Here is a 14,199-nt window from a genome sequence, read left to right as displayed (position 1 = left end):
ATGAAGACATTGTTATTCAAAGTCTTACTCCTTTAGAAGTATTTGCAAGATGGGGAGAAATCTGTGATAATGTATTGGTATTTAGGCTGGGAAGTGTCCCGTTTTTGTGGATCAATTAGTAATGCTTTTTGTTTGAATCTGAATGCTCTCTCTTGAGAGTAGATCTAAGCAATACATTACTTGTGGCCATAATTTAAACAACTGTGTAGAGAAAATGACAAGCCAGTATGTTTTATTTATTTTCTTTTAAATATATTTAAAAAAAATTTTTTTTGGGGGGGCGCCTGGGGGGCTCAGTCGGTTAAGCGTCCAACTTCGGCTCAGGTCACGATCTCGCACTCTGAGTTCGAGCCCTGCGTCGGGCTCTGTGCTGACAGCTCGGAGCCTGGAGCCTGTTTCAGATTCTTTGTCTCCCTCTCTCTCTGACCCTCCCCTGTTCATGCTCTGTCTCTCTCTGTCTCAAAAATAAATAAATGTTAAAAAAAATAATAAAAAAATAAAAAAATTTTTTTTTTTACATTTATTCATTTTTGAGAGAGAGCACAAGCAGGGGAGGGGCAGAGAGAGGGAGACACAGAATCTGAAGCAGACTCCGGGCTCTGAGCTGTCAGCACAGAGCCCGACGTGGGGCTCAAACTCGCAAACTGTGAGATCATAACCTGAGCCGAAGTCAGATGCTCAACCGACTGAGCCACCCAGGGACCCCAAGCCAGTATGTTTTAAACACCAGTGGTTTCTGAATTTGGGGAAGGAATGAATGCCTGTGAAGAGATTATTTACATTAAAATTTGGATTTTCTATCTAATCACATTTCATGGTTCACATTCCACTAAAGAGAGCCACTTGGTCTAGAGAATAATTGTTCGGTCTTCTGTTAGTAGAGAGAATTGTTCCGGTAGCGCTTTAATAACATCCTAGTTGTTCTGAACATGCTCGTGACCAGCAATCCCACATGACCAGCAAGAGTCAAACGTACATACTGAGACATGTGGCAAACAGCAATACTTTTTTCTGACATTCATAGCTGTCACGAGGGATGCCAACTGAGAAAACGCTACGTTAAATAGCCCGTATCTTTTTAAATAAATGTAGGTGAATCACAGAAAACAAGGAAAATTTTCCCTCCCTCCCATCCGAATTCAGCCAACTGGAATGCGTGCAGGCAGCTTTAGTCAAGATGCTATAGATTCCCATTTATGGGCCTGTTGTCTTTGCTGGTCCTTTAGATTGAGGATGTGGTGGACCTGCCCCCAAGGTGACACTAGTAGTTTTTCCCCTCCCCCTGCCACCCATGTTTCTGTTACCTGTTGTCGGCCACGGTCTGGAAGCAGGTGGTCTTTCTCCTGACCCATTGTCAGGTCAGTAGTAGCCTAAGTCACGATGCCTACGTCGTTCACTGCATCTCATCGTGTAGGCATTTATCATCTCCCATCATCAGAAGGGGGGGGAGTACTGTACTAGAAGGTATTTAGAGACTATGTTCATATAACTTTTATTACAGTATTATTGTCTTACTGCTGTTGATCTCTTACTGTGTCTAGTGTATAAATTAAACTTTAGCATAGGTGCATATGTGTAAGGAAGAACCTAGTATATATACAGGGTTTAGTCCAGTCATGGCTTCAGATGGCCACTGCGGGCGGCTTAGAATGTATCCCCCACAGATGAGGGGATAACTGCTGTTGCCTGAATTTTAGGTGTGGTTTTTGGGCGAACTTTTTGTGCTTAATTCTCAGAATACCCCAAAATGCAGGTTGAGGCAACCGTTGGGATGCTTCTCTCCCTTGCCTTCCTCTGCTGCCTCCCCCTCCTCTGAATGCCAGAGAGAACTCAGTTGAAGGAAACATGAAATAATTACAGTCAACTTTAAAGACAAAAGGTTTGATCCCAAAGAACCCAATATGATGAATCTAACTATCGTGAAGAGCTTCACGGAGTCAGACCAAGATCTTACAGGCGTTGTGTTTCCAGGGACTGGCTGTTCGGTGCATGGCCTGCTTGAGGATGGTAAGGGCAGGACGCTGCTTGCTGGACTTGGGGTTAAAGTCACACGGCCAGGCCACTGTTCCCACTCAGAACTTGGGGACAACTTGTCGACGCTGTTTCCAGAGGCTTCTGCTGCCCAGTGGTCAACTGCTTCACACGGGTTGCTTCAAAGACTTCATACCGAAAAGAATATCTCATTAATTGTCTTTTAATAGTGATTATATGTTGAAATGATACAGTATCTTAATATACACAGAAGATTATCAAAATCTCATGTTTTTAGTAGTGGCTAGAAAATTATATTACTGTGTAGCTCACAATTACCATATAGCTCACATTTCTATTGGACAGTACTATTGTAGCCTCAATTCCAAGGGATTATAGGAGTTTAAGAAATTGGGTCCAATTAAAGTAACCGTTTTCATTTACATTAGTAATTGGAACTGGCATATTGGATTTCACAGGGGACTTTTTTTCTCTTCTCATTTGTAGGAAGAGCAGTAAACCTCACGAAGACATCATTGGCATCAGATCTCAAAACCAAGGCTCTTTGGCACAGGGAAAAAATTTTTTAATGAGCAAATTTTCATCTCTAAATCAAAAAGTGAAGCAGACCAAATCTAATGTAAATATTGGCAATCTACGAAAGCTAGGAAACTTTACCAAACCTGAAATGAAAGTTAACTTTCTAAAACCAAACTTAAAAGTAAATCTCTGGAAATCAGATAGTAGTCTGGAAACCATGGAGAACGCCGGTGTGATGGATAATAAAGTCCAGGCAGAGTCGGATGGGGAAATGTCTTCAGATAACGACTCCTACCACTCTGATGAATTCCTCACAAATTCCAAGTCTGATGAAGACAGACAGCTCGCTAACTCCCTAGAGAACGTAGGGCCAATAGACTACGTTCTTCCGAGTTGTGGGATTATTGCTTCAGCACCTCGATTAGGCAGTCGGTCCCAGTCTCTCAGCAGCACGGATATTAGCATTCACGTCCCTCCAGAGGGTGCCGCTCACGGATGTGGTTTTGGAAAAGGCCAGGAGTCCCCTTTGAAGAAGAGCCCTTCTGCCGACAACATACACGTACTGACTGGCTTTGCCAAGCCTGTGGATATTTACTGCCACAGATTTGTACGAGATGCACAAAACAAAATGACCCGGCCATCGGAAGCGGGGTCTGTTTCTCAGCAGGCCAGTGAGGAAGGAGACCAAGTGACCAGTCAAGTTTCTAATGAAGAAACACAGTCTGAATCAACAGAACCGCTACCTTCTCGACCGTCTCAGTTAGACGTGGCTTCTTCCGCAAGCGGCCCCCGGTATTTGTCGGTTGAACCGGTGCATCCGGTTGGATCTCAGAAGACCCCGGGCTCTGGCTCCAGCACGCGGGAGTTGGAGACCGGGCTTCCGGTGACTCCTTCTCCTTCAGAGGGCGCTGGCAGCAGGGCAGTCTCCCCCTTTGCGAAGATCCGAAGTTCCATGGTCCAGGTGGCGAGTATTACCCAAGCCGGGTTAACCCAGGGGATAAACTTTGCGGTGGCCAAGGTCCAGAAGAGCCCTGCAGAGTCTGAAGTGGTCCAGGAAGTCCGGCAAAACGAACTTAAAAATATGTTTACACAATGCCAGACACGAATAATTCAGATTTAGTTTTTAGCTGCAAAGAATCCTTTGGCGTTCGTTTGACCCAAAAAGAGGTTTCACGCGTGAGGCAATTTTAACCTTCGTGGTCTCTGAAGCTAGGGATCGCAGATCCTAATTGTGTTTATCGGGAAAGGTTTTAAAAGGAGTGTGAACTTGAGCAGATGTCCAGATTTGAGAGCCAGAACAGAAGTGCGTCATCCCCGAAGGGTGCACACGTGAGTAGCTCATACACTACGGAGCGGTGTCTCTCTGGAAGGAATTTCGGGATAATTACTTGGAGACAGAATAACCTGAACGATCCTTCTTGGGAGTGAGGTGGGCGGGTGGCGTGTGCAAGTAAACACGGAAAGTACACACGTGGACACATGTAGGGGAACAGCCTCTTCCACCATGTTTTTGTTCTGTCCGTTCTTTTGCGTAAATACATTTAGTTCTTAGTGACTTTAGAGTTACTAGTACAAAGAAGCGTTTGAATAGAAAAACTACTAACTTAGTTTTGATGGCTTAACCATCCCCTAGAAAGACTAAATTGAGGGTTATTGGCCCAAGAAGGGTATGCCCACCTGATGCATTCCCCGTAGCCTAAATTTAAAATCTTTTGCTTCCTTCTGCACCCCGAAGTCTAGGATTAAGACTTGTCAGTCATGAAACCTGAGACACCAGATGTGAAGATCAGCACCTTAAATTTTTGTTTTCAGGAGTGTGAGACTGCGTTTATTAGATACTGGTAATTCTTGAGTGTTCAAGTCATTTGTGGCAGGGAGGCATTCCTTAATAGCTTGTGTTCGCTGAAAAGTATTAAAGGTTCAGCTGAAGCACAGCGGTGCTGAAACCGATTACAGGACTTCTAATCCTGACCACGTGGAACCACGGCCCCAGAAGGGCCCCTACACAACAAGAACGTTCTTACAAACAAGTTCTGGTTTGTCTGGTATCTTTAGAGCCTTACTCTGTTGAAGGGATTCTCAGCTAAACATTATGTCTGTTGTAACTTTGATAAGTATTTCCACGTTTGTTATTTATTAGTGGTATCTTTTTTTTTTTTTTTGAAGTGTCGAATCTTGTGACTATTTAAAATAAAAGACCATTGTAATTTAATGTGACAGTGTGTATGAGGAGTCCTTGAATAACATTTTAAAGATAAGGGTTGGGGGCGCCTGGGTGGCTCAGTTAAGCAGCCGACTTCAGGTCGTCACAATCTCAGCGTTTGTGAGTTTGAGTCCTGCGTCAGGCTCTCCATTCTCAACGTGAAGCCTGCTTGGGATTCAGTCTCCCTCTCGGTCTCGAACATTAAAAAAAAAAAAGAAAAAAAAAAGTCACAGCCCTTCTAGTATTCTGCCCCCCCCCCCCCCCTTTTTTTTAAATTTGGGAGAGTGGGGAGAGAGAATCTTAAGCAGGTTCCACGATCAGTGAAGGGCCCGACCCGGGGCTCGATCCCACAATCTTGGGATTATGACCTGACCTGAAACCAAAAGTTGGATGCTTAGCCGATTTAGCCACCCAAGTGCCCCTTCGTGACGATGAAGCACATCGCACATTTTAAACACCCGAACACTGAATGCTTTATCCTGTTCTCAGGCAGCTTCTCTTCTGGGTCTTGAAATGCTAAAGTGTCCCACAACGGGAGAGAGAAATACAAGCAAAGTCAGGTGATAAAACGTATCTTTTAAGCTCCACAGAATTCGTTCCGAAGAGATTTTCGAAAAATAAAGCAGCATTTAATTCCAGTGAGTGTACTATGTCCGGTTTCCTGGTCATTCACGTAGAGGTAACAATCCCGTGAGGTCCAGTGTGTAGGCAAAGGACAAGGGAGTTCCGAAGCCCAGAGTTCCAGGCTGTCTTACCCAAGTGGGACGCCAGGAGGACACAGTTGACCGTAACGGTCTTCTACCAGGAGGAAGTGGGATCTTTTCCCCACACGTCACAGGGGAAGAGTCTTACAATCCATGAAAAACAACCCCAAGTACTGGTCATTTGGGAAGTTTTATTTATTTGAAAGAGGGTTTTCCTTTCAGGGGAACTCTTCTGCAAAATCAAGCAAATCATGTACTTCTTTGGTAAATTACAGTTCACATTGGCACAGTAATCACAGGGTAACTAATCTACTCTCTTGAATTTTATTCTCACAGATCCAGTTGAGTGTTCGTTTCATTTCTAAAACTTTAAGGAAGTCTAGTCTACCAGTTATAAAAATGAAAACCAGTTAGAATTCTAAATATAAACATTATTTACATTAGTTTATAAAAATAGATTTGAGTTTAGGAAAAGTTAAACAACTAGTAATTTTCCCTTCAGTTAAGCATAACGAATTCCTTGGTTTTCAAGGCAGACCCTGTTTCCTTGTTTAGCTGTGTCAATTTGGAGTGGGGGGCAGACTTCGGGAATTCTTGAACTGGTCTCTCGCATTTCCCACTGTGTAAGTTGCTGCCTAAGAAAACCATCTTTATACGTTACCACTGATGGCTTCTAGCAAAAGTGATGGTCTAAACTTGCCAAACCTTTCTGATACCACAATTTCCCTACTACACTGTACTAAACTGCTTTCTGTTAGTTTAAAAACTTTCATGTTACAACTGTAATGGGTCTGGGACAGACTTACCATAGCTTTATCAGGTATTCCTGGACTAGCAGATAATGTTAGTTGAACTCATCTGGAACTAATGGAGAAACTTAGATAAAAGTTCAAAATCCAATACAATCATCAAAGCCACTAAATGACCATTAGGAAAACAATTTAAAACTTTATTTTCTACAGAAGGCATCTTTTTAAAAGTTAACTGTTTGCTCTCTTCAGATCTGGGCAAGATAGCCTATCCCAGGCCAGCAGCGTTCCCCTAAACAAACCCCATGAAACAGTGGTTCCCAAATGTACCGGGGTGAAATGAGAAAAATAAGGACAATGTAGTGTTTTGTTGTTTTTGAAAAAGCTGTGTTTATTCCATTTCAAGGACTGTCCTTCGGAGACTGTCCTTTTAGGAAGAAACAAATGGCAATACAGGGGTTTCTTTCAGATTACTTGGCAAAACCTATTGGCAACCCTGTCCCCCAAATTTTTGGAAACATTACTGGTCCATGAAATCCAAAAGTCTGGGAACCACTGCCACGTAAAAAGACTAATTTTGTAGGTTATTAACAACTGTTAAATGGGGGGGGGGAAATCTGTGGCCAAATGTTTGGGAAATGATACTGCAGAATCTCACACGGTCGTGTGAATTAATGGCAAGTACACCCCATTCCCCAAACCTGGACCACTAACCACGTTCAGACCCACCGTTAATTGGAAAGATGTAAAAATCTGAAGCGAACAACCCTTCTGACTTTGGAATTCCAACAATTTTCTTCAAATGAAGTTGACATGAGCATTTCAACAGAGTCTGGCCTATGACTTAGCTGAAACTAAGGAAATGGTATAATCGGCAACATTATCAATATTAAACTTTTAATATCAAATACATTTTTGTACATTGTTACTAATTTATATAATTATAAAACAATCAAAAGCTCCATAAAATCAGTAAGGTAAAAGCCCTTACTGAATATTATATAAACTTCAGATGTTACCAGGCTTGATTTCAGGAAAAGTCATTGGTTTTTGATACAAATTATCTACAAAACAATGTGGTATAAATGGCATTTGAATTTTACAATAATGTGGCTACAACTTGCCCTCTACTCTCATAAGTGTCAGATCTTTAAAGTTCATTTCCGTTCACACATTTCTGCTGTTGAAGCCTGGTTCTTCTTAAAGACTCTAGCTGCTTTGCTCTTAGCCATCGTTCCCTAGACAGCGTTGTCTGACCGGCGCTGAGAGACAGAAACCTGGAATGAAACACAGAAATAGATGGAAGTCTAGACTTGGGGCAGCCTCTAGTTCTCTTTCCTTCTCTCTCTCTTTTTTTAAAGAACCTAGGAATCCTGGGTTAGAGGTCAAGACCATCTGTTAGCTACACGGCAGTCAAGAGCCCAGTTAGACTTCCACAGAGGGATCTCTGAAGCTTAGAGCCAAAGAGCAAGCCCGTCCCACCGCAGTGGTCACTTGCCAAACGATCCCCCTCGCTAAGCACTTTCGCAAGGTGTTCTAAAGGAAGAACATCTTCCGTTTGTAGAAATCCGCCTCTGTTACTCCCCCCAGTCAGGAGGTTCGTACATGGCTTACTAAACAAAGAAGCAATTCACGGACACATCATTCCTCACCGGGCAACGATGAGCAACTGGTGGAGGTCGTCCGCGGTGATGCTCTGAGGGTCATTCTTGCGCATTTCCACAAAGTCATCTTCGACCGCCTGTATCGAGAGAGGAAGCGGACTTTAAGACGACTGCTTCTGGAAAAGCGACACGTATTCCGCAGGGAAAGCGAGAGTAACACGGGCCACCGGCCCCGATTCTGAGGCCGCGGAGACCAGAAGGTAGCGGACAGAGGAGCACACGTCGCACGCGGGGCTGTCGCTGCTGACGGAACCGGGGCCCGGCAAGGCAGACGTCCCGGTCGGCAGTGTGCGTGGCCTACGGGGAAGAGTGACGTCACCACAGTGGCGGAGCGAGGACCTCTGAAAACTCTCTCCCCCATTAAAGGGCACAAGAATGGGAGGAAACAATACGAAAATCTTCTTCGAGAGCTGAAAATTAACCAGAACACAGGGAGCATTTGTTCCAGAAAGACACAACACGAGGCTGTGAGTCATTGCAGCTTGCCCCAGCAGCCGTGACGAGGGAACTCTCGGCCACTGCTGGAGAGGGTCCTCTCAAAGCACCACACGGGAGAACGGTCGTGGTTTGACTGGCGGTTCCCCGGGAGAACCCACCTGCGAGGTGGTCTTCATTCAGCCTGACTCGGCCCGCCCAGTCTGAACAGCCTCTTCTCCCAGGGGGCTGACCAGAAACCACCAGAAGCCATTGCCGATCGTCCCGGCCGCCTCACGCGTCGGGTACTAGTCGGGGCAAATACGCGGTTAACCGAAACCCTTAAAAGAAAAACCTAGGAAATGAGAGGTTTTTCCTCCCAGAGCCCCCAGCGGACAGATCTAGCCCCATCTCCCCGGGAACGCAGAAGGCCCCGTGCGTGTACAGGGAGCGGGCTCCAGGCCATCCCCTCTGAGTAGCCTCTTCTGTGTGAGAAGGAGAAGCGTAGGTCACAGTTGTGACCTGCATGGCTGAGAGCAGGAGGCCTGTCCACACAAGACCCACAGCCCTCGCTCAGCCTGAGACATCGCATCTGAGGAAATTAAGTTTCTGTCCGATCACTGACTGACCGCTAAGCCACATACCAAGAGCACACTTCACAGAATTCACTCAAGTCGCCGAACGACACGCCACCACCCCCGGGGGTGGGGGGGAGCACCCCCCAGAGCAGGGCCAGCCGACTACGTAAAACATCTGGTTTTCCAACCAAAACTGAGGAGACGGGGAAGGAAACAAGAACGTGCGGCGCCCTTCACTGGGAACAGAGAAGGCAACAAACTGTCTCCGAGGAAGCCGAAACGTCGGCCTCACCAGGCCGACTTTAAATCCGCTATCTTAAATACATTCCAACCACCAGCGGAAACCACAGACAAAGAACTCAAAGAAGGGACGAGAACGTCTCCCCAAATAAAGAACCTCAACAGAGACAAATTCTTGCACAAAAACAACCAAAATTGAAAATTCACTAGAAGCGAGGCTCCAGAGCAGCTCTGCGCCGCAGGCAGAAGAAAGTCTCTGCGAACGCGCGGGAAGGTCGAATGCGAATGTCCGGTCTGCGGAGGAGACGGTAAAACGAACGAATCCTCAGCGACCCGGGGGACCCGATTCCCCGTGCGAACACTCACATACGTATGGGCGTGTCGCGGCGAAAGGAGACAGAGGGGGGCAGAAAGAAACGTAAAGGAGTAACGGTCAAAACCTCACCAAATCTTTCTTTAGTATTTGTTTTGGAGAGAGCGCGAGGGGGGGAGAGGGGGAGAGGGGGACAGGGGCTCCGAAGCGGCTCCGCGCTGACAGCGCAGTGCCCGACGCGGGGCTGGGCTCCCGAAGCGCAAGATGGCGACCCGAGAAGTCGTGCGCTCGACCGACCGAGCCACGCCGGGTGCCCCCAAAACCCACCAAGCCTCTTCAAGACTTTCCCAAGACGCCCCACGAAGGCCGGCTGCACAGGCTCCCGGGGCTCCTCGCCTAGACGCGCCCCAGCCGAGCGGTCCAGGGCCAGAGAGAGTGCCGAAGGCGCGGGGGCAAAAGGACTCCCCGTGCGCCGAGAAGCTTCTCCTCAGACCCTAGCGGGCTTGTCAGAGACCGCGGGCCCGGAAGGCAACCGGAGGAACCGGTAGGGCCGAAAGAAGTCTCTCAACCGAGAACTCCACGTCCGGCGGAGGCGGTCTCCGGGAGCGAAGCAGAAACGAAGACAGGCCCAGGGAAGCCGACCTGCCCCACGGGAGCCCGAGCGGGCTCTTCGGGCCGGAGCGGAAGGGACCCCGCACGGTGACTCGCATCCACGCAAACGTCACCGGCGAAGGTGAGCCCGCAGCTAAATACCAAAAGCGGGGTGCAGGTCTCTTGCCTCGGGACTTTTCTCCTCCGACTTCAAGACGAGCGCACACAGCACAAACTGTAAAAGCGCCGGCGGAGAGCCGGGCCCGAGGGTGTGACGTGCGCGACAATAAAGCACCGGGGGGACCGGGAACGGGGTTACAGTCGCCGTTTGGTACACGCTGCCACGGACCCCACACACACTGGGAGCCGCAGAACCCAGGACGGCTACTAGGAAGACAAACCGTAAGAACAAAGACGACACGGAAACCGCAACTGTATACAAGGGACGATTCCTCACGACACGACACGACACGACACGACACGACGCCGGAGAACGAGGGAACCAAGGGCACGGGGGACCCGCAGGCACCACAGGGCGGTCACAGGACACGGGAGTCGATGCGACGGTCCGATTCCACACGGGGAAATCCCGTGTTCTGACCCAAACCCACCTTGGTGATTTCATCAGAAATGCTGTAATCCAGGAACCGCAAGAGGGTCAGATAAATGCGGAATTTGTTGAGCACGGACGGCAGCACCGCGGCCAGGAGGCTGTTGGTGTATTCCTCCATGTTGGGCGGGGCGAGCTGCGGCTGCAGGCGGATGTGGCAGTCGGCCTGCAAGGACAAAGGGCACAGTGCTTTCCAGGCTGCCACAGGGTCTGACGGTTCGGGGGGATGCGTCACCTTATCGGCCCCTGCACGTATCAGAAGATACTCTTTACTAATGGGGGAAGGGCACGTTGTGTTTTTGGGGGGCTTGGGGGGTTTTGACAGCCAGCGAGCACGCACACATGCGAGCAGAGGTGAGGGGCAGAGGGAAGAGCGGACGGAGGGGGGGCAGGAAGGGAGGGAGACAGACCCTAAGCAGGCTCCACTCCCAGAGCTCGACAAGGGGCTTGATCCTATAACCCTGGGATCGTGACCTGAGCCAAAATCGAGAGGCGGACGCTAAACTGACAGAGCCACCAAGGCGCCCTGGGAGGGGTGGGGGTGTCACTTCCTAACACTGATTTACAAGCACGATGATTACCTCAGCAATACTCACTAAAGTTAGCCTTTGTTTGGTTACTTTTATTTCCTTAACAGTATCAGTATCAGTAAAAAGGGTATCAGTATAAAAAGGGAGCCCACCTCTAAAAAGCAGCCAATTAAAATGTTTTAGAGGTTTCCTCATCCTGGAATAGGTACTGTTTCTTACCGATCTGCATTTCTAAAAACCACATAACGTAACACTTTCCCAGAGAAAACTTACTCCTGGGCAATTTCATTCTTATCCAGAGGCAATTTCTCGTAAGTCACAGGTGAACATTAGTTTCCGGAGAAACGACATACCTTTTAAGCAACTGGGCATACTTTTCATCATTAAAAGATTCAGAATGAAAAGCTCTCTTCAGAAATCACGCTGATGATTTACCACAGCATTCCACCATAAGGCACAAAACTAATTACCATGTCATTGGGAACATTTTAAAAGCAACTCTAAAATACTTCTCACAGTAGACGACAGAAAACAATGGGAACAGAAAACAATGGGATCGAGGCAGCAAGAACAAAGGTCTAGATGTTAATCAGGCAATTTACAGACAGCTTCTCCTCTCCAGGCCTGGATGTGGGAGTTTCGGCTACCAAAAGCTTTCCCTTGCTTGTGTTGTGATCTGCCGATGCCCAGTTCTTCAGAGAGGTTTTCATCCCCCAGGCAGGAACAAAATAACCAGTTCTCTCATGGACAATCAGCAGCCACAATTGTGAAACAAATTTAACTTACCAATAATAATAAGCAGTACCGAGAAAGAAAACAAAAATACAAATCCCATTCCAATGTAACCTCCCTCCATCTCAGAATGACTCCTCTTACCGGGAGGAGTGATCTCCCCTCCGAAGTGATAAAAACATTAATATTGCAGGGGAACTCCATGTGGTGGTAACTGAAGTCATAATCCACTTTCTGCCAAGTTATTAGGTTGCTCAGGGCAGTCACATTATGAACACCTAGAAAATAAAAAAAATAATTTTTTGATCATTTGATTTTAATCACCTAAACAAACTGGTTTTACGGACGCGGATTTTAAGACGTGAGGTTTCTACCTCTATAAAAAAAAGCGTTTGGGGCACCGTTCAACTAAACGTTCACTACGTTAACAGACACCACAGACAATGCCGGACAAACGTATTTTGGGGCCAAGATCCCCCACATCTACTCTGGCACCCGGCGTGCAACCAGGCCTAAGACAGGTTCCCAGTAAGTACGATCACTGTGTGTGGTGTCACAGGTCTGAAACGACAGAACTAAAACTATTTTATGCAGAGAAAGGAGGTGACTGAATTTCAGTGACTCTTAGACTCACCTTTGCCTTAAGCAGCCCCATCCACACTGCTTGTTCTACCTTTGCCTCCTGAACCCCCACCAGCAAAGTGCCTCCTCCAACCTCAGCTGAGCACAATCTGCTTTCTTGTGATTTTATAACATGTTCTGTGACTGAGGCCAGTTCAAACCATTCAACATAGTACTTTTTTTTTCAGGGATTCTGGGAAAAATAATTTTAAATTTCACATCGGGCAGTAAAAAACATTTTATTAGATCTTTTCTACCCTCTCCTTTTTAGCTAACAGATTACTGAAGGCAAAATCTCCTGCCTTCTCAGCTTTTAAAGAACTCCTCGCTACGTCCTTGTTCTGTCCTTGTACTATTTCCATTTCACGACACAAAACATAGCTGATGTACCCAATCTGTACCTTTACAGTACCCACAGCACGCAGATCATAGGGCAAGCCTTGACCTTAATTAAATGCTTGTGAAACGGGAGTCTGCCTTTTGTTCAGTGATTCTTTCAAAAGTCCTTACCAGATCCGGCTTTCCCGGGAGGTCAGAAATGAAGGGGAGCATCCCCCGTCCATACCTGGTGTATCCAGCTGCCCCTGCTCCAGGAGAGTCTCATCGATCACAAGGGAAGTGTTGCTGGGGAGCTGGAGGAGCCCGCTGACGAGGCGGTTGGCTGCATAGTCCTTGTGGGGGATGAATCTCAAATGGTTCATGTTCTCTATAGTCATCTGCAGGCGAAAAGACTACAAAGAGACACGTTTCACTGAGCAAGGAACGAAGTTTGCCTGTTTTAAGAAAATACACACGCGGGGTTAAACACTTGCCACGTGTGTAAGAAAGAGCTTACCTCTGCAACCTCAGGGTGCAGTTTCACGGTTTCTTGAGCTCTCAGAAGCAAAAATAATATCTACATCTTAAATAAGAATTTCACTGATTGTATGAGCTGCTTTATTCTCAACCGTTTTGTTTGGTATTCTTAATGACTAATTTCTATTTTACCAGTGAACAAAAAAACGACAGATAATTCAGATACATTTATCAACTGTTCAGGAGCTTGACTTCTTTTACCTACCACGACCACATGCTAACAAAACAGAAAATACTTATTCAAGATGGGGAGAGAAAAGTTTAATTTTCCTCTGTGTGCCTCAAGTCAAAATCACATTCATTCATCAGGCTACCGCAGACCAGTGAACAAACAGCCCCGATAAATAAACACTGTGGAGCAAAGCGCACGGAGTGGGGACTGGGCCCTGCGGGTCGTGTACCCGCTGCACGCAGCCTCCTCGTCCCGTCTCAACACGCTTCAGTATCCGTTAGACCACATGCAGCCTCTCCTCCATCTCCCCGAGCCCACCAACACCCTCTGCACCCTGCTTCCACTCCAACCCCTCCTCCTGCTCCAGCCTCAGAAGAGGTAGGCGTGGATGGGGTGGAGACTGGGGTTGGGGAGAAGGGTGCTGAGGAAGAGAGAAACTTTCCGAGTTCAGAGGATTACGGTGTGCTGGCTCGGTGACTCAAAGAAAACGCGCAGGGGGCTGGAATACCAAAGATGGAAGCAAACAAGCCCTGAAGAAGCAGAGTCTGTCATTCACAAGGTGGCACAGAGCAGGTCTAGCTCCACGCAGGCATGAGGTCGCTATACTTAACCCGCTGTGGAAACCAAACAAGAGATGAACAAGGCAAGTGTTCAGAAAGAGTCTGGTGCTGGACATAAACATAAGAGGAACAGTACGGAGTGGGATATGGTA

At 47.1% G+C, this 14,199-nt stretch overlaps 2 protein-coding genes across 8 annotated transcripts in view; one reads left to right on the top strand and one right to left on the bottom strand.

The window, feature by feature from the left end:
* Positions 1-4,723, top strand: part of INPP5F (inositol polyphosphate-5-phosphatase F) — an 89,561-nt gene extending 84,838 nt beyond the window's left edge. For 4 of the 5 annotated variants that reach the window (XM_060641340.3, XM_078434884.2, XM_078434883.2 and 1 more), the window contains one exon: positions 2,479-4,723. In XM_060641340.3, the coding sequence (XP_060497323.3) occupies positions 2,479-3,631 (1,153 nt within the window). In that variant the 3' untranslated portion in view covers positions 3,632-4,723. The remainder of the gene's footprint in view (positions 1-2,478) is intronic. The other variant, XM_078434886.2, reaches the window with a different exon arrangement.
* Positions 4,724-5,589: 866 nt separating this feature from the next.
* The window catches only part of MCMBP (minichromosome maintenance complex binding protein), a 48,042-nt gene continuing 39,432 nt past the window's right edge, over positions 5,590-14,199 (bottom strand). For all 3 annotated transcript variants that reach the window (XM_060641342.3, XM_060641343.3, XM_081790458.1), the window contains 5 exons: positions 13,026-13,191; positions 11,984-12,117; positions 10,579-10,743; positions 7,820-7,908; positions 5,590-7,444 (listed from right to left, as the gene is read on the bottom strand). In XM_060641342.3, the coding sequence (XP_060497325.1) occupies positions 7,318-7,444; positions 7,820-7,908; positions 10,579-10,743; positions 11,984-12,117; positions 13,026-13,191 (681 nt within the window). In that variant the 3' untranslated portion in view covers positions 5,590-7,317. The remainder of the gene's footprint in view (positions 7,445-7,819; positions 7,909-10,578; positions 10,744-11,983; positions 12,118-13,025; positions 13,192-14,199) is intronic.

This window comes from Panthera onca, chromosome D2 (genome assembly GCF_046562875.1).
Source record: "Panthera onca isolate mPanOnc1 chromosome D2, mPanOnc1 haplotype 2, whole genome shotgun sequence".
In the NCBI taxonomy this organism is placed as follows: Eukaryota; Metazoa; Chordata; class Mammalia; order Carnivora; family Felidae; genus Panthera; species Panthera onca.
This window is presented reverse-complemented; position numbering and strand designations above follow the sequence as displayed.